Consider the following 19,029-nt stretch of genomic DNA (forward strand, 5'->3'; position numbering starts at 1 on the left):
TAAGCTGGTGGCTAGACCCACACCCCAAACGGTCTACATGGTGTTGCTCGAGGTGTAGCTGCCAGACATCTTCCAGGTGATAGCTTTTGGAGTGCTGGGGTCTCTTCAGTGGTAATTAAATCAGCCTTTCAAAGCCCGCATGTCCAATCATTGCTGCTTTGTTTCAGCCTCTTAACTTTGCTATGACTTTACTTTCCTAGGCTTCAAACAAAACTGATCTGAGATGTCTTAAGTCCTTTGTTCTTCTGGGAGTTCAAGGTTTCTTTTTCTTATTCTCTCAGTAGTCTTTGAATTCTTTTATGTTGGAATAAATCCTGGGGGACCAGCTGGCTCAGGGCGATTGAAACTGATAACAGAATAAAAGACCTTTACCTCTGGGTTGCTCTGGCACGGCAAGTCACTCCAGAGCTGCTGGGATCAGGAGTTGCCATCATCTGACTGTTGCCCAGTCATCTGCATGAACATTGCCATAGGAGTCTCATCCCAGTCCCCGATGGGCTGGTGTCCCAGCTCATCCACAGTCACCATGGACAGTTTCCTAGCAAACTAAGGGGGAAGAAACAATGAGTGAATAGTTGGTGGTGTCCTTACTGAGTCGTACTTGGGTTCTAGCAAAGGATTGACGATATTGAGGTGTTGCACACAGTAGCAGAGAAGGTATCCATGTGGCCAGCCAATCTTCTAGCTTCTGTTCACAAGTTGGACTCGATGATCCTTATGGGTTGCTTCCAACTCGGGATATTCTATGATTCTATGAACAGAGACTTGCAAAGTTGTATCTGAGGCTGCTTCAGTCCATTCTGTAACTCGGGGATCTTGGAGAAGAGAGATTGCTGGGGACTGTTCTTCCCTCAATGCAGCAGCTCCAGAGCAGGATTTTAGGATGTAGGACTTCTTGTCTGTTCAGAGTGAACCCTGGCTCATGAGGTCTGTGGCCAAGCACTACTGCTCTGGCCACTGGCATCATTTTCATTCTACATCCTCTGTGCTCAATGAATTATATTCATCAAGCAGAAGTTTCCTGTTCTCCATTGCTAGCAGTGAGAACAGATTTAGTTTGAGCAATGGCTCCATCAGACACCCATACCTTTTTCCTGCTCCCCAAAGACAAAATTGCCTTCCCCATTGCCATTCCCACCACCTGAATATAAAGATGCTCTCACACAGTCTTTATGTCATCCAGAGCAAAAGCCTTTCTGCTTGGCCTTTCTACCTGATGGTGCCTCGTGTTAAGGAGCAGCCCCAGGCCTTAGTGAGGAAAACAGCATGGAGAGGCAGTAACCAAGAGTTATGCTGTTATCTTCTCCTGCCTTATCACCTGGACTGACCTCCTCTGTTCTTTGTGTTGGTAGAAAAACCACTTCAGCATGCATTCCTGTCTCCTTTCAGTGGCTGCCACCACAGATGGGGCCTCACCTTGTCCACAGAGGAGGCAAGTGTGGAGAGCATCTCCATTTGTGCCTGCCTCAGGTGTCTCCTTTAGCAATCAGGCACAACAGCTCTAAATTTGTGCTAACTACTAGGTCATTAGCAGGTGCTAGAAGTACCCTGAGGTACTTCTCTGCCTCTGGATGTGGCCTGTCTGTGATCAGGGGTGGGTTGGGCGGGAATCTCAGTGGTGGATAGCAGCAGTGATGGACCTTAGTTTGTGTGGGAAGTTGGAGGAATGAGAGGGTCTTTCTCCAAAGCACGACTACATTTGACAACAGCCATGTGGTTCTTTTCTTTCATGACCGTAGGCAAAGTCAGTGAGTGCTGTGAACTCCGATAACGTGGGCAATCCCTCCGTCACAGCTTTGTTTGTGTGCCATACCCCCGTACAGCATATCCCCAAGGCCAACCTCTTCCTCGGTGGGATGGGCAGTAGAAGGTGGTTGTGCCTCTAGGGACAGAGGCCTTGTGTGCTGGACTGAAGCCTGTAACTAGACTCTCCTTACGCAGGAACTTGGTGACAGAGCGCTCCCCCATCTGCTGATGCTAGGAGAGCAGGCCGTAGAGAGTTAGACTGGAGCGCTACAGTTTCTCTGTAGTCTGCAGAGTGCCTCTTGTGAGTAGTGGTCGCCTTCCTCAGAAACCGCGTGCCGTGGGTCCACCAAAGCCCCGGTCTTCACAGCCAAAAGCTCCCTGTCTAACCTTACACTTGCATGACAGATAGCGAGCACCCCCTCCCCTCCACCAACCCAGCCAGCACTGGGACGCAGTGCAGTTGTCCCCGCATAGCCACACATCACTTGTGTCAGCATCAGCATCTCATCCCTCTCCCCCTCCGCACACACATCCCTCTCCCGAATCGCTGCTTTCTGTTGAAGGAGGATGCTCTCTCTAGCAAGAGGCTCTTTGTCTGACCTCTCCAGTGTAATTCTCTCCTGCTAGCCCAGCTCTGCTGGTCAGCTCAGTATTTTCTTTTCTTTTTTTTTTTTTTCTGTCTCTTCTCCCCTCCCTCCTTCTTTGCTTGCAGCTGGTCTTGGAGACCTACAACGTCCCTGAGCTGTCCGCAGGAGTCAACTGCACCTTCGAGGACCTTTCGGAGATGGATGGCTTGGTGGTGGGCAGTCAGATCCAATGCATCTCACCGGCTGCCAAAGAGGTGCCCCAGATCATCACTGAGAATGGTGGGTACCCCACATCCTCCTGACCTGTCCCATTGCTCCCTCCCTTCCTCACCCCTCGCCTGTCTTTCCTTTTGATTTTTCTCCAAGCAGAGTTTTGGTTTTGGGAGCCTGAGGACAGGGCAGGCATAACACAGGGCTAGGTGGGATGCTGTGCTGCTGCTTGCTGTGGCAGATACCCGTAGCACGAGTGAGCTCTGTGTGTGTGTGTTTATGTGTGCACATGTGCAAGTGTTGAGCTGCAATACCAGTACCTGCATTAACGTGCTTATATGTGTGATAGTGTGTGTCTTCAGACTGCCACCGAGTGGCAGTTGCGTATATCTAGCAAAGACAAGAGACAGACACAAGATCTCCTCTCATTTATTGCCCAGGGAGGTGTTACACAGCCCAGGGAATTACACTGTAAATGCTGTCAGCACACCCCATCCCATGCAGCAACCACAAAGTCCTGCAGACACAAATGAGCCTTTCCATAATTTCATCCCTCTCCTCCCAACTTTGGTTCCATATGCTCAGTTCCTTGTCTCTGCCCCTGGTTTTTATTCCCTTCAGCTGTCCCAGGTTTGTTACTGGCTCCCTCCCAAAATGGTCTAATACTTTGTCTCCAAGGATGGACCCCTTACCCCCAGCTTTGTGCCCTTTTTGACTTCCCTTTTCCAATCACTTTTCTGGTACTTCCAAAAGCACCCATGGCTTTTACAGAAATTTGCTATAAAAACCTCAACACTGTGATCAACTCAGAGAGGATACTGCAGTTTTATTCCTTAGCTTCTTGTGAAATTTTACTGGAAAGTCTTTGAGGATCCTCTCAAGCTGCAGGAATGAAGTTACACAAGCTGTCACCACCATCCCCTCCCTGCTCTCCCCAAGCTGCACGTGCTCTCCACTGAGATCTCAAAACAAGCCCCCAAAGGGCCTTTCCCATTTTCAGGTCCCACCGAATCATCACTCGTGTTTGCCTACCGAGGTAACTGCCAGGAACTATTTCCTTGGTATGGACATCTGTCAGGCTATAAATGATGAGCAAATAAACACAGCGATGGAAGCTCGGAGCAGGACAAGAGGGAGAGATTTATACCAAGCATGGTTTTCAGAGATGCTGGGCACCTGCGGCTTGTATCAGCTTCAGCAGCTGGTGCTCTGCACCTCTGCAAAGACCAAGTCCTTCACGCACAGTGCCAGAAACTGGATTTGAACCAGAGGATGTGTGGCTCTGCAGCACATCTGATCCCCAGAGCCATCCAATCCTCACATCCTGTTTTAAAATATATGCAAGACGCTGGCAAAGTTGTTAAATACAAAGTGGTTAACGGAGCTGTCAAAGCCGGCGGCGGCAGATGGGCAGCAGAGTCGAGCACTGGCAGCAAAATGTGTTTAGTGAAGTGTGTGGTGTGTGTGTGTGTGTGCATGGCTACATTTGTGCCCGGAGGTGGGCGAGCATGCTTGCGGGCGCACGCTGGGACGCGTTGTCAGGTTTGCTTTGGCCTGATTGATTAATGAATCTTTCAGGTAAGAAGGAAAATAATAGAGGTGAAATGGCTGGCCAAGTCAAAGTCCTGAATTAAACATGGGGCCCTTCCCCACCTAATTACTGAAATTGCTGCACCCAGTTGTTTCCCACAGCTGATGGGCTTTGAGTAGGGCTTTGGCATTGTGGGAAGAGGTAGCAGTTTGCTTGGCTTAGAAGCAGTGGGAGAGGGGAGATGGTATGTAGCGGCTGAGGGTCAAGATTTGCTGCAGGTGGGTCTGCTATGGAGATGGACTGGCCCTTCTGGAAGTGTAGTGGATGTCTCTTGTGTTGAGATGTTTTTTTTGTAGCCAAAAGCTGGAGCGTGTGGACTTTGAGGTGAGTAGAGTAAAAGAACCTGGCGGAAATGTTCACATGAGAACCTCTCTGTCCATCAGCATTCCACGGTGCAGCCAGGGAACCCCTACCCTATCGCTGTTACAGTGTCTGTCCTCCTTGCTCATTCCTTCGTTCTGCTTTCTCAAGGTATAACTGCTCTTTGGGGACAAGATCTGGAGGTGCCCTTCTTCAGGCATGGTGGTCCTGGGTATTGGGTCAGAAATGATAGGTATTGGTGAGAAGAAAGTGTATTTTTCTGAATCCCCTCAAAAAAGCAGGTGTCTTTATCCTTCAGGCAGTGCATGCACAGGCCACCAATGCTTGGGGCCAGCAGTCAAATATTCCACAGCCCTTTTCTTCTGGGGACTTCAGATGAACTTGCTGCAGTGAAGAGCCATGTGGATAGTACTCCATTTTAACGGCCTCTTTATTCCAGGCATCTCCATTGTCTCTTTCAGCCTAACTTTCTTACTTGCCAACGAGATTTATCATAGTTTTGGAATTAGTGAGATATGGCCTAGACTTGTTGGTATCATCTAACTCAGACCCTGCTCCGAGGTAGGATAATTTCCAGTGGTGAAGACCTGATCCATCACTCCAGTACCATGACTGGGGGAGATGCAATTGTTGAAGAACGGGTCTCTAGGATTTTATTGTACTTCCTACATCTACTGAGGATAGACTAGCCAAGGTGCTGGGTGGTATGGCCCTTGGGGCTCAGCTAACAAAGCAGTTACACACTGATGTGTCTGTTTTTTTCCTCAGGAGACCATCACATCGTTCAGCTCCAGCTCAAGTCCAAGGAAACGGGTATGACCTTTGCCAGCACCAGCTTCGTCTTCTACAACTGCAGCGTCCACAACTCGTACGTTGGTTTCCTTTGATACCTGCTTTCTATCCCACCCCTGGGTCTGCCACAGGACCCACTGCTGGCTGGGGAACGTGTCCCTTGGGAAGTTGGTCAAGCTGGGAGGAGGCCAGCAGTCAGGGTCACTTGGGTGATGGTCAGCACAGTGAAGTCCCTTCTGGGAAGACCAGGAGTAGTATGGTGAGCATTTATTCTGCTTCTAAGCCTGCTATGGAGGAAGGCATTGCCTTGAGTAGGGTACCTCCTCATGTGTCCCTTGGGCAGAGGAGCGTCAGTGGGATTTTGCCAGTCAAGTGAGTCTAAAATTAACCATGACCTCAGCAAAAGGCCCCTTCATCTTCCTAGTAAATGGTTGTTTGTGGATGGCTGGATCCTACCCAACTACATGCACCTCCAGCCCTTCTCCATGCTGTCAGTCCCACCAGCTGGAGCCTGTCCTAGGGGGTTAGCATGGTTGGGCCCTCAAATCTTAAAAGATGGGAGTTGTTGGTTCCTGTGCGATGTGAACACCCAGCTGTTATCCTCAAGGCTATCTTTTCCATCCTGCAAGCTCCTTTCTTGCCCTGCACCCCATTCTTCTGGGGTTTAGCTGGCACACGGGGCTGGTTGGGAGCTGCCCCACCAGAGCAGGTATGCCAAAGCAGAAGGATGTTCTTCCAGCAGGCCGATCCACCCCTGAGCAAGGCTGAGCAGCTCTGTCACCACCACTAAACCATCAGAAGTGCCAAAAGCAGATAATTACCGCAGCTCAGCAATTCACAAGGAAAGGCAAATCCTATTTCCATGTTCCTGCTGCTTTGACAAACAGCGTCAGAAAGCAAGTGTTTGGGGGGGGGGAGAGCAGGAGAGATGGTGGTGTTAAATATTTATGGCATGTTTTGGTTTCTTACTTGACAAACTATAATACACTATCCATTTTTAATTTGATGTATCAGAGCAAGCACTTGTTACCAATTTGAAGAACAGCTCGCTGTACCAGAGCTGAAAGTGGATTGGAGACGAACGAGATTTCACGGAAAGATGGGGGAGAGGGGGTGTGTGTCTGCCTGCTGGGCTCAGCCAAGCTGTACTGGAGGCAGGTTTTCCACTCCTGCCCATTAAAAACCCAGTGGCACATACAGGAGAGGAAATTCCCCCCCCCCCCCCCCTCCAAGTCCCTTCCAGGTACTTCAGAGACTGTAGCAGCATGAAGGTCTCTGACAGCGTGAGCAGCCAGGAGTCGCTCCCATCCAGTGCTTGTTTTGTGTAAAGAGCTTGTTATGGCTCAGTTTGGTTCCTGGTGAGCAGACATCGTATCAGATAAAAAAAAAAAAAAAAAAAAAAAAAAGTATGATGTAGGTAGAAGTCAGTGCTATAAAACAGCCACGAAAAGTGTCTGTAGCTCTTACTCTACAGGGTCTATGGGGCACGGGAGAAAAAAACAACTTCCCAGGTAGTGGGAATGGCTCTTTCCTACAAGCTGAATAGGTGACTTCTTACACATGCACTCTGCTTCCCAGACAAGTGCTGTGATAGTCTTTCTATCTCTTCTGGGATGAGGAAAAGAGTACAGTCAGCATATCTGCAGAAACCCCATCCCTCCATGCCCTCCGTGGGCATCACGCTGCCTTCCAGCCCCTACCTTGAGCACCTCCCCACGATGTATTCACTGCTCCCAGGGCACTGCTGCAGTTCAGCAGCAAGAACATAGCAGTTTCCCATCTGACCTTGACCCCTCTTCTGATCTTGAACTTCTTGAGCATGCTTGGAGCATGTCGCAGTCAGAATCTTGTTGTGGTCAAAAGGGGAACACACCTTGTGCATGAAGCCAAGAACTTGTTAATCTTACTAAAAGTAGTAACAGGGTAACCAAAACACAACAAAATTATTGTTATTCTAGTTAGATTGGTATTAAAGCAGTCTTAATCATCTAATTAGTGTAAGACACATTGGTCACAGCAACAACCAGCTCAGGCCATGGCAAGCCAAGGCCAGTTCAAAGCCCATGGTCTTCTGCTCCTATTGTTACAGCAAAGTTTGCTGGGCTATTTTTCCCTTCAGAAAACACTTTAATGGTCTGTCCTGTTGGCCGAAGGGGCCGGGTTGGCCAAGTGACCACTCTTTGTCATCCTCTCCAGGTGTCTGTCCTGCGTGGAGAGCCCTTACCGGTGCCACTGGTGCAAGTACCGCCACGTCTGCACTCACGACCCCAGCTCCTGCTCCTTCCAGGAGGGACGAGTCAAGCTGCCTGAGGTAGGTAGGAGTATGTGCTGTGTGTGGAGGCTTCTCAAGGCTGATGTGGGTCAGACCAATAGTCCATGAAGCCTTCTCCAGCCCTGGTCCCACCCTGGAGCTACAAGCAGTCGATGGCAAGTTCCTTGCACCGAGGGACTGGGAGGGATGGGAAATGCTGGGCGTACATCTCCACCTGGAGACAAGGAGAGGAGGTTGCCTCTAAGCAAATACTCCAAGCTGCTGAGATCTGGGGGGGATTTAGGGCTACATCCACAGCGGCAGTGGATTTTGGTAGTGCTTTGAGCATGTCAGTGGCTTTGTGGGTTTGGTGCCTAATGACCAGTATATCAAACTGCTTCCAGCTGGGGCTGGGAAATGCCTCATTGCCAGTCACTGAGCTAGAGCTGAACTGGACCTTGGGGCTTAATACAGAGCTGGCTGCTGTGCTGCAAACACTGTCTGGCTGGTATTGTAACTAACGAGCACTTGCAGACAAGTGGAGCTCCGGAGAATACAAATAGGAAGCCACTTAATTACTTCCTGGTCAGGAACGGTCTGAAAGCATCCCGGCCTGTCTGCTAAATGACCTGAGATGGCTCGTTGTTTGCCTGGCCCAAGGGACCAGTACCCATTAAGAGATCTGATATCTGCTGAACCACTGGGCACGGAGGCGGCAGCTGAAATCTCCGCCGACGTGTGCTGCATTCGGAGGCTGAAATCCACGCTGCTCCCAGTGCTGCCTGCTGGGTCTGGTGTCTTTAAAACGTTCCCCTGCCTGAACCCCAGACCTTGTCTGAAGCAAGTTTGTGGGACCAAACAACATGTGTGTAGTGGTTTCACACCCCTATGGCATCCCCCGTTCCCTCTCCATCCTCCCCTAACATATCTGCTGGTCGAGATGTCCCAGATCAGACATCCTGAACTGCAGAGGCACTGGGGCAACCACAAAAAATCATGAGCAGGGAGGTTCCCAGCTCTTTGTCTAGCAGGATTCAGCAGTTGCTGTTACTCTGCTGCAAAACTTGCTGAGAACTTGGAGAGAGGATGTTTGACACCCTGTGCTGGGGGTTAAGTGGTGCAGCAAGGCAGCCCAGGGTCCAGCCCTTCTGGTAAGCCTGTCCCAGCCATACAGAACCTATAGCTTTGCATGAAGCCTTGGCAAAATTTGGTCAGTCCTACTGGCACACCTGCCTCATCAGGTACTGGAGACTCACTATCCCAGTTCCCATCTCTTCTCTCCTCTAGCCCCTGCACAGTGGAGGACCTACAAATCTCAGTGTATCTCCTCCTCCCTTGGTCCCCGTCATATCCCTGGTACTTCTGACACTTGCATCCATCAGAAATCATGAGAAGTTCTTCATCATCCCAGTTCCTTAGGGAATGGACTGGGAATCACACAGCACCTGATCTTTATCCCCATCAATGTCTTGATCTGCATCACTGGGGGGGAGGCAGTGGACTCTGTCCTCTCCAGACCACCCCATTTGAGCACTCCTTTTCCATCACTGCTTTATGACGTCTTATTGGGATTCCTAAAGGCACCACCTTCTTTCTTTTGAGAAATCACCTTCTCACTGACTTACCTGCATTGAAATCTCCACTGTTTTTTGGTTTCACCTTTACTTGTTTCCTTTTTTATCCCATATCAAGCCTATTTCTTGAGTGGGTTCCCTGAACAATAGAAACCATTTGATATCTTGAAGCCAAACCTGGCTCCTTGTTGCCTTTTCAGACCTCCACCCGGTTCCTGATTAAGCAACATCACTTGCCAGGTCAACAAGTCTGAGGTCCACTTCCAGCCTTCTCAATGCTGTCTTCACTAGTGCCCCAAACCTACCATCATCTTGAGTGGGCCTATTTTTACTGGCCTTTCATCTCCATCTGCAGTGCTGCTTTCCTCCACAAGTACTTCGACTCCCCGAGGATGCATGAAGGGTGTGTTGGGTACCATCTGGGGATGGGCGTCTCCTAAATTTTGTACGTCTTGAGGAGGTACTGGTGGGAAACTGTCCTACCAGTGTGGGATGGTCGCACCATCCCATTTGCAGTCCTTCCATCAGTCTGCTGAGCAGATTAGCGTGGCCGGCTTCCAGGATCGTATGGTCTGCTTGCACCACGAGACTCTCTGCCAAGCAAACAAATATTAGTGCTACTTTGCCGTATGGACTGGTGCCAGCAACTCCTTCCCTCTGTAATCATCACTGCTGGCGTGCGAAGCCTTCTCCCCCTCCTCCACACCGTGGTCTTCACTCTCTCTTTGCTGGTACACCCACCTCTAGGTGTTTCTTTACTCCCTTTGCCTGTACAGCATCTTGCCCCCATGTGGGTTGAGGCTTCCCACTCTCCAGATGGCCAGGGCTGCAAAGGGTCCAATGGGGCTGATATCCATCACCCCTGGACCAGCCCGGAGCACTTTGAGGGTTGGTTTGTGCCCTTGTGTACTTCTGACTCTGTCGTTTCCTTAGCAAGTCTCATGGGTTTCTGGATTCCCATGGGATCAGCTTGTCCTTCTTACAGGTTTTCTTCATCTGCTCTGAAAGTCGTTTTTTTTTTTTTTAAAAAAAATGTGTTTTTCTGATTTTTATTTTTGCTTGAAGTATGGGTTGCTGGTGAATGTAGAGCACAGGATGAATTTGAGACTGACCCTGACGGAGAACAGAAAGGCCTTGGCCATCAACCATGCTGTTCAGAAGGGAAAATGCTGTTTCTCTCTGTACAGCCCCTGATCTAGCGTCCAGGGTGGCTTTTGAACCACACGATGGACAGCAATGATCTGCCCATCTGGGCTGGGGCAGGTCAGTTGTCCTAGCATCACCCAGCAAAACCAACCCAGAGATGAGGATAAGGCAGAAAAGGCACATCCCTCGCTGTCAGCAAGGAGCCAGGACTTGATATTTGTCATTTGTCAGGTGCCTGGTGAATCAGCTCAGCCCATAATGGGGCTGAACCAACTAGTTTGGGAGCCTTGGGAAAGCCCGTGTTTGCTCCTGGTTAAGAACTCCAGCATGGCCATAAAGCAAGAGTATTTATGATTATGGTGCTGAACTCAATCAAATAGGGTTGACGATGTCTCTGGATGATTTGCGGCAGAAATACTTCACCTTGACGTATAATTTCCCTTTACAGCAGGTTTTTGAAAGCCAAGTGCACTCACTTGAAATATACCAAGTGACTTCTTGCTTTATAAAGGGGATCTGATATTATTGCTATTGAGGGCGGGAAGGGAGAGAAGGATGAAAATAAGATATTTTAATACCTAAGTGGATTTTTGTTTTTATTTTTTGTTTGTTTGCGGTTTTGTCTTATTTTCCTAAACAGAGCAGGTGGCAAAAAATGGAGAGAATTACAGCATAGAGGGGAGCATGCTTTGTCTATATGTGTTTCTTGGACATCCCTTTTTCTTCTGATTTTGGCATTTGTTGTTGACTATTGCAAAAGTCACAGTGAAGGTTTAATGTTGCACTGCAAAGCTTTGCACTGTAGCCTAATACCCTGTGAAATCAACCTTCCTTGACACAACCACTGGGCAAGAGCTCAGTCATTTTCTTCTGTAAATGGACAAAACAGCCAAGTAGTGGAGGGAAACTGAGGCACGGAGGAATATATCAATTGATCTGAGGGTCCCGTTATGATGGGATCTCATCTCTCCTGATGCCTACTCTCTCCTGATATATTCACCCATCTCTCCTGCTGTCTGTTACCCAACACACCTGATCCAAGGACATAGCTCTCATAGTTTCGTACATGCTGGGCTGGTGGGTAAGCTGGGATAGCCTACTTGAGCTGATGGGATAAAGGATTAAGGCTTCTTTTGTGCTGTCTTCTGTAAGATGAACACTATCTTGTTCTGGGCCTTGCAAGGAATTTAGCATTGTGGGGGGGAAAGAGAGGGAAAAAAAGGCAAAAGCGAAAAGCAAGCCCAGATAACAAATCTGTTATCTGTTGGGTTTAAAAGATACATAATCATTTAATTACCTTGAAGGAGGTTTTCATCTTTCCCTGCTCAGCCGATTTGTGCGCGTGTGTTTTTCTTCCTCCTCCAAACAAGCTTTTTATTAAAAGGATTTTCATCTGCCGCCGAAAAAAGAGAAGAGAAGAAAAGATCTCACACCAAAGTGTTTTATGTCGAGTTGTACGTGCTAATGACAGTAAAACCCACATAAAAGCAACGACTGCTTCAAATATTAATTTGTCAAAAGAGATAGAAAGCTGTGTGAGCTGCATGCTGGCAAGCAGCTGCCGAGGAGCCCGACGCTGGCTGAATGGAGAGCCGTGCTGGCAGGGTCTGCAATGAAATGCACTGATTTATCCGTGGCCCGCTGCTTGTTTTTCCTGGGGGTGATTTTGGGGAGAAGCAAGGGGTGAAAAAGAAGGCAGGGAGGGGTAAGGGCAGCTCAGCTTGAGACCAACAGTGCCCGCGTTTCCTTATCACGGACTTTGTTGGAAACTCAGCACCCTTGGCCACCCGGCTGGTGCATCTCAGCTTGGCTCAGAGAAGGCTTTGGGCAGGCAGCTTGCTCCAGACGAGCAAGCAGTTCTCCAGGGACCCCAAATGTCCTGCTTTGTGCTCTTTGCAGGGAAGGCATGGTGCCTAGCTCCTCCCCAAATGCACCTCTGCAGAAACGCCCCGGTGGCTTCACCAGGGAAAGGCAGAGGATCCCCAGGGACACCTGATGAGCTTGGTGACCTCCTTGCTCCCTTGCGTGGACAAACCTTCTGATGATGCTTCTTCAGTCGTTGCTGTGGCAACTGCTCAGTTTCCCTCCTGCTCCTGTTTCCAGCCCCCGTTAACCCGGCCAGAGAGGCGGCTGCTGGAAGCATCAGTGCAGCGAGGAGAAAAAAAAAAAAAAAACAAAAAAAAAAACCATCAAATTAATGTCTCTCTTACTTCTTAGGGATGCTAATGACAGCGTCAGCAAGGCCAGTACCAGAGGACAGAATCCTTCCCTGCTTGTTGATCATCCCCTCACTCATCCTGGCACCTGTCTATCATTAAGGGGAGGATGTGAGGTGTAGTTTCTATGGAAACTGCAGAAAACCTGCTGCACCCAAGTGCTGTGAGCAGGCAGGGGACCAGCAGGGGAGGTGTGGGGACCAGGAGCAGCTCCGGGCAGGCAGCAGAGAGCATGCAGACCCTAACATAGTGTCTGCACCCCATGCGGATAGGATGGGGCATAGTGCTGCAGGCATTTCATGGCACATCCATTTTAACAGCGGGGGGGGGTGGTGTTTATCAGCTGCTTAGTTTTAAGGAGGGTTTCCAAGTGTGTGTCCTGTCCTGTTGGCATCCAGTCCGGGGGATGGCAGGGGGGTTCAGAAGGGGGGGTTGTAGCTGATGGTTTGGATCGAGCTGTAGCTCAGGGCTCCTTGTGGTTTGGCATTTCAGGCTATGGAATTTCAGCCCTTGGCCATCATTTAAGCCCTTTCCCACAAATGGAGATATATCGTGTTGTGGATACTTCCACTTCAGAGGTGGTCATTCAGACAATAATAAGAAGAAATTAAACACAGAATCTGCAGACCAGGCAGAAAGTGTTCCCTTGGTTCATGTAGACCTGTTAGAGCATGGGAACACAAGAGGAAGCTGCTCGGAGACACTGTCAGGCATTGTATGGGACCACAGGTTTTATTTCAGCAGATGAAAATTTTATTCCCACCTCCTCGTTGGCTTGGACACGTTCATATTTCTGTGCCTCTGTGTCTCTCATAGCCGCTTGTGGTTTGGTTAAGCACTTTCTGCTCACAGGTGCTTGTGCAGTGTTTAGTACCTGGAGCTGGGATCTCACTGGGGCTGTTCACGAGAAGTCTCTGAGCCTTTGCAAAGAAATTAAGCAATTTGCTTTTGTGGTAAGCCAGCACTTGCCCTGACTTAAACTGAGGTGAAGAATATGGAAGGCCTGTGTGTGACAAGGCTTGTTCTGTTATTTTGGGGTACCTTTTGTCATCTCTTGAGGCTTTCTGCCCCACAGTCTTCCATCTGGCAGGGGAAAAGGCTAGTAACTTGTTCAGTTGCAATCACTTTTAGCAGGTTTTCTGGTTATTATGGAGACGGATCTGCAGGAAATCTGTCCTGGGGCAGGGCAGCTCCATCATGTCCATGCTGAAACCAGGAATCAGACCACAACAGGAACTGATAACTGATGGAAAAAGGCCTCGTTATGAGCAATTCATCTTCCCTTAATACACACATTTTTTCTTTGGGTCATAGGCTTTAACTTCTTCAGGGAGATTATTTTGAATGGAGACGTAAGAAGCATCTGATACTCAATACCGTGTCCCTGCTAAATGCTATACATACCAGCTGGGCTGTTCATCTTTGTAATGTAAGATTATTTATCCCACAGGACAGAGTGATCTCAGGATGCAACAGGGTAATATTCATCTGTCCCCGCCAACACAGCACCCTTGAAATAACATCAGGAAGAGCTTATGTTGTTTTGATAGCCTGACTCAGTCCAATGCCATTGTGATGCCTCAAGTGGCTACAGGGCTTTCTGGCTATCTGAACATCTGTTAGGACTGCTAGGAACTGCGCAACACCCTGAAATTTGAAGGAAAAATTGTTGCCAAAGAGGAAAGACAATTCCCCTTTCGGTCTTAGTGTGGAGTGGTGGCCTGGCCCTCGAGCAGGAAGTTTTTGCTTTTCTCCATTGTAGCATCAATTGCGTTCACTGTTTTGGGACTTAGGAGCTTTTGGGACCTGGCCAAGGAGAAACATTCTCAGGATGTTGAAGCCACAGATAAGCAGCGGTGCTGGACTGTGTCTCCTGCCCTGCTTGGGGCATCTCCAGGAGGCTGAGCCCAGATCCTCCTTCCCCTGCCGTGTCTTTGCGCACGAGTCCATTTGCTTTGGCTTGGGTGTTATCTCATGCTGTCACATACCTCAGTGAGGAGGAGGGTGATAAGAGCCATGATATCATTGTCCTAACCTTCCCAGTGTGCAGCCCAGGGTGTTATGATTCTCTGGGCTTCTGTCCTCATTTCCGAAGGACGCAGGGTTGCGTCAACGTGGTCTGCGTGTGCACGTCCGACCCATCTGTTGCTCAGCCTTCTGTTGACTTCTGAACTCAATGGACGTTTCCAGCTTTGTTGGGCCAAAGAGTGGGGCTCCCAGAAGTACTAAGTTCCTGCAAACTTTGAGACTTTCAGTCCTCTCTTACGAAGAAAACACTACAGCTTGGCCTCAAAGCTGTGGCCTCCCCATTCCTCCTGAAGAAGCCTTGGTTGGAGAATATTCTTTAAGGTTGCAAAACCCATTTGTGGGCACAAATGTATCGAAAACTTAGCTTTGTTGGAGAATTACATGTAGTTGTCATTGGTACCCATTAGGTGATCAGTAAGAGGTTATTGCAATGCTGAAACTGTGTAGACTCATTGGGATTGCAGTGCAGTGTATGTATATGCAATGCTTTATTATGCATGAAAGGTCTCAAGAACCTCAGATTTAAGTCCTTGAAGAAGGACAGAAGTCAGGCTAGGCAGAAGGATGCAGAGTCATAGAATATTAATTAAAGAAGAAATTCATTAGTTTGTCAGAAGCTGATTGTGCTCAGCTGTTCTCTGCCACATGCTTCCCATGGCTTTGCATGATCCAGTTTTACCATGTGTGATATCTTGAGAGGAATGGCTTACCTAACCAGGGTTTTATTTAATGAATTCAAGACTTTGTCCCACAAAGTTATCTTGTCTCCCTCACACACATCACCTTCTTCAATGTACACAATCCTATTTCTTACGATTTCAAAACCAGACAATTTTCACTCAGGAAACACCAGAAAAGAGATTGCTTCCACATCTCTCCTTTGAGCAGATGTACCCAATGACACCACAATCATCTACATTTTTTTTTCACCAGTCCACTCCCTCCATCCAGTGACCAGAAGGCTCCTGCTCTCCAGACCATTACTTTTCCTTCTGAGCATGTGTCAAAGTGGCAAAGGGCTGAAGAAAAGCTAATGTTGTGTCTCAATTTAAAAAGGATAAATGCAGAGCTTGGCTAATTATGGCAGCCTGACCTTGATCACAGTGAAATAATGGAACGGCTGAGAAGGGCTCTATTAATAAAGAATTAAAGGAGGGTAAAATCATTAACATTGATCAGCAGAGATGTGTGGACTGGTTTTGAGGCAGACTTGTCCTAGGTCAGGATCCAGCTCTTGGCAGACCCGCATCACTTCCCAGCACTGCCTGCATGGCCTCGGGGTGCCACTTTGCTCCCCATCAAGAGACTGAGCTGTAAGCCCCATGAGGAGGTTAGACATCTTCATTTATCTTCTTTTTTTCGAGTGCACACCCTTTGCTGACCAGCATCAGTCATCGCTCACTGACCTTCACATTGCTGAAGCCAGGTACCCAAGAGGTTGTGGCAGCTGGGCTAATGATCTGCTGGTGATCTGATCATGTCCTGTGCTCCAGCAATGATGCCTGTACACTAATCTGTGCGAGCCACCATCGAGCTACATAGTACCAGAGAGGGCAGAGCTTAAACAGGACCATATCTCCTCCACAGACCAAGCTCCGACCCCCAGGCCAGCCACCTTTTCCCAGAATCTCTTGCAATATCTGTCAAAAGAAAGCTGTTTTTTGATCTTGAGTGCATGGAAGGCTCTAAACTAGAAAGTAACCACCAGAAGTGACAGCGATGCAAGGACTCAATTACTCCTTTGTTGTCTCCGCAGATGTTTACACTTCCCATAAATCCTGTTGCTTTCTCCTCATCAGCTGCCTTTAAAGTTCTGAGCATTTTCTCCGTGTATTATTACTTTTGCTGTGCCAATAAGTAAGTATGCCATCAATCAAGCTAACAGCATTGTAAACTTAGGAAGTCAAGATAAAATATATGGTGCATTAAAAAATTCTTTGACCGGGTGAGCTTTTTGTAGCCGGTTTGATTGCTGCTGGTGCTGATGTAAATTTGGGGGAAGTATATCCAGAAATTTATGAAGCTTGGAAGCCTGCCTGCAAAGCATTGACCTGAATCCACTTTATAACCTAATAATGTTCCCCAGCACTGTTTGTGTAAATTTTAAATATAATTTTACGATGCTAAGAATTAGTGGTGTAATAATGTAAACACAATGTGGACTGTAACTCACCCCTTCGCCTCCCACGCCAGGGAACGCGGGGCTCGTGGCTGCTTTGTTCTCCAAATTATCCTAGGCCTGAGAGGTTTTGCAAGAGTTTAAAAGTGATGATTCACAAAGGACCCAGTTTGTCACCCATGGAGCCCGAAGCTCCCTGTGGCAGTGCTTTGGAGATGCTAAACAAGGGGCCGATGCTGCTCAGGTGCTGTCCCAGCCCCGACTCAGGGTGCGAGAGAGAAGTTCAGGCAACATGTTCCAGGCAGTCCCTGCTGCCTCTCATCTTACTGTTTTCCTGCTTTTTATCCAGGGGAAATCTGATTCCTCTAAAGTCAATGATAAAAAATAAATAAATGTCTTTTTTTGTTTGCTCGCTTTCATTATTTACTCCTTCTTTCCCTTACTTTTCTTTCTCTTTCCCTGTTGTTATGTTGTTGTTGGCGGTGGTTTTTGTTTTCTTTCTTAAAATGTTTTTTTAATCTAATCTAAAAAACAGGACATCCAGAGGCTGTGGTCTAGATATCTTTGTGAAGAACCAATTCCTGTCTCTCAAATCTTACCTTCTTGGCATGGTTACAGTACAGAGTGGGAGGGTGAGAAAGCCACAGTTCACTGCAGCTTAGCAGAGCAGATGGACAAAAAAAAAATTAAAAAGTATTTTATTTACATAATATATGAGTAAATAACAATCTGAGTATCATTTCTTGTGAGATCCAGAAGGGCTTAAGTGTGGAAGAAACAGTCCCCACTTAGATGTACTTTGTGCTCATGTTCCTTCTGGGCAAGATGGCTTAGACAAGCGCAGAGATGGCCATTGAACAAAGGATATATAAAGGAATTTTTTAAAAACAAACAAAAAAAAAAAAAAAAAAAAGAAGTTGTAGCTGCCCCATCCCTGGCAGTGCCCAAGGCCAGGCTGGATGGGGCTGGGGGCAGCCTGGGCTGCTGGGAGGTGTCTCTGCCATGGCAGGGGGTGGAATGAGATGGGCTTTGAGGTCCCTTCCAACCCAAACCAGTCTGGGATTCTGTGATGGCAGGAGGAAAGGGGAGCTAGATGCATTGAAATTAACAGTGAAGGAGTTGGTGTTGGTGTCTGTGTCTGGTTCTGAATGGAAAGAATACTCTTCTGGGAAAAGAAGGATGAAAACCGACTGCCAGAAGTTGGTTTTCTCGCCAAACACACCTACAAAGCAGGCAGAAATAGATCAGCTCCAGTTTTCCTCACCATAAGGTGGAGATCCTGTCAGTGCTGCCAGGGATCCTGAGGGAGCAGCACGAAGGAAAAGTATGAAAGCTTCCCTCGCGTGAATGTTCTGGGTGACAAGGGGTGCACAGGGATGGACAAATGAACTGGGACCCCAGTATTAGACTGCTAGTAGGTGGATGCGTCACTGGGTTTAAAACTCAGAGCTGATTTACCTATTTCCGTGTAGGATGCCTGCCATTCAAAGTGAATCAAACCCATTTTCCCTTGGAAAATGGAAAATGCTTTGGTGAGACTTGGGCTCGTGATCCTGGCCTTAAATAATGACAGTGTGGAACTGCATAGAATAAGGTTAGGAGAAACCCCGTGCAATATCACCAGACTATGAAAGACCCCTACACCCTTTGTACCTGGGAGAGGAAGATAACTCAGGCTTTCTGGCTTACTCAGGCTTACGAGGAGTGGCTGAGGGAGCCGGGATTGTTCAGCCTGGAGAAGAGGAGGCTCAGGGGAGACCTCATCGCTCTCTATAGGTACCTTAAAGGAGGCTGTAGCGGGGTAGGGGTTGGTCTATTCTCCCACGTGCCTGGTGACAGGACGAGGGGGAATGGGCTGAAGTTGCGCCAGGGGAGGTTTAGTTTGGATGTTAGGAAGAACTTCTTTACTGAAAAGGTTGTTAGACATTGGAATGGGCTGCCCAGGGAAGTGGTTGAGTCACCATCCCTGGAGGTCTTTAAGAGACATTTAGATGTTGAGCTTAGTGATATGGTTTAGTGTAGGACTTGTTAGTGTTAGGGCAGAGGTTGGACCGGGTGATCTTGGAGGTCTCTTCCAACCTAGACGATTCTGTGATTCTGTGATTCTGGTCAGTCTCTAGCTTGGCCTGGAAAACAGCATGATGAAATCCCCAAGAAGTCATAACTCTATATGTATGGAGCACCATAAAGGGAGCAAAGCAATTAGCTCGGGGCTAAGACCACGTAGCCTCGGAGAAGTTTCATCCCCCCTTTTAGCAGACTCCTCAGGATGGCACTCACTGGGGACTCAGGGCAGTGATGAGAGCCATAACGCATATATGAGAGAAGAGGAGAGAAGGGGGCTCTCGTATTACTGAGACTTCATTATTTCTGCAGGCTGCAGCAAAACACATTTGCAGGCACTCTACGAGGAGTTATAAATAAGGAAAATTAAACTACCATCGACCC

General features: G+C 48.2%; 1 protein-coding gene across 12 annotated transcripts in view; it reads left to right on the plus strand.

Moving 5' to 3' along the window:
* Nucleotides 1-19,029, plus strand: part of PLXNA4 (plexin A4) — a 423,229-nt gene that overhangs the window by 309,927 nt on the left and 94,273 nt on the right. For 5 of the 12 annotated variants that reach the window (XM_083813595.1, XM_083813603.1, XM_083813604.1 and 2 more), the window contains 3 exons: nucleotides 2,459-2,612; nucleotides 5,224-5,323; nucleotides 7,444-7,558. In XM_083813595.1, the coding sequence (XP_083669721.1) occupies nucleotides 2,459-2,612; nucleotides 5,224-5,323; nucleotides 7,444-7,558 (369 nt within the window). The other 7 variants (XM_083813609.1, XM_083813596.1, XM_083813608.1 and 4 more) reach the window with 7 other exon arrangements.

This window comes from Anser anser (assembly GCF_964211835.1).
Source record: "Anser anser genome assembly, chromosome: 1".
In the NCBI taxonomy this organism is placed as follows: domain Eukaryota; kingdom Metazoa; phylum Chordata; class Aves; order Anseriformes; family Anatidae; genus Anser; species Anser anser.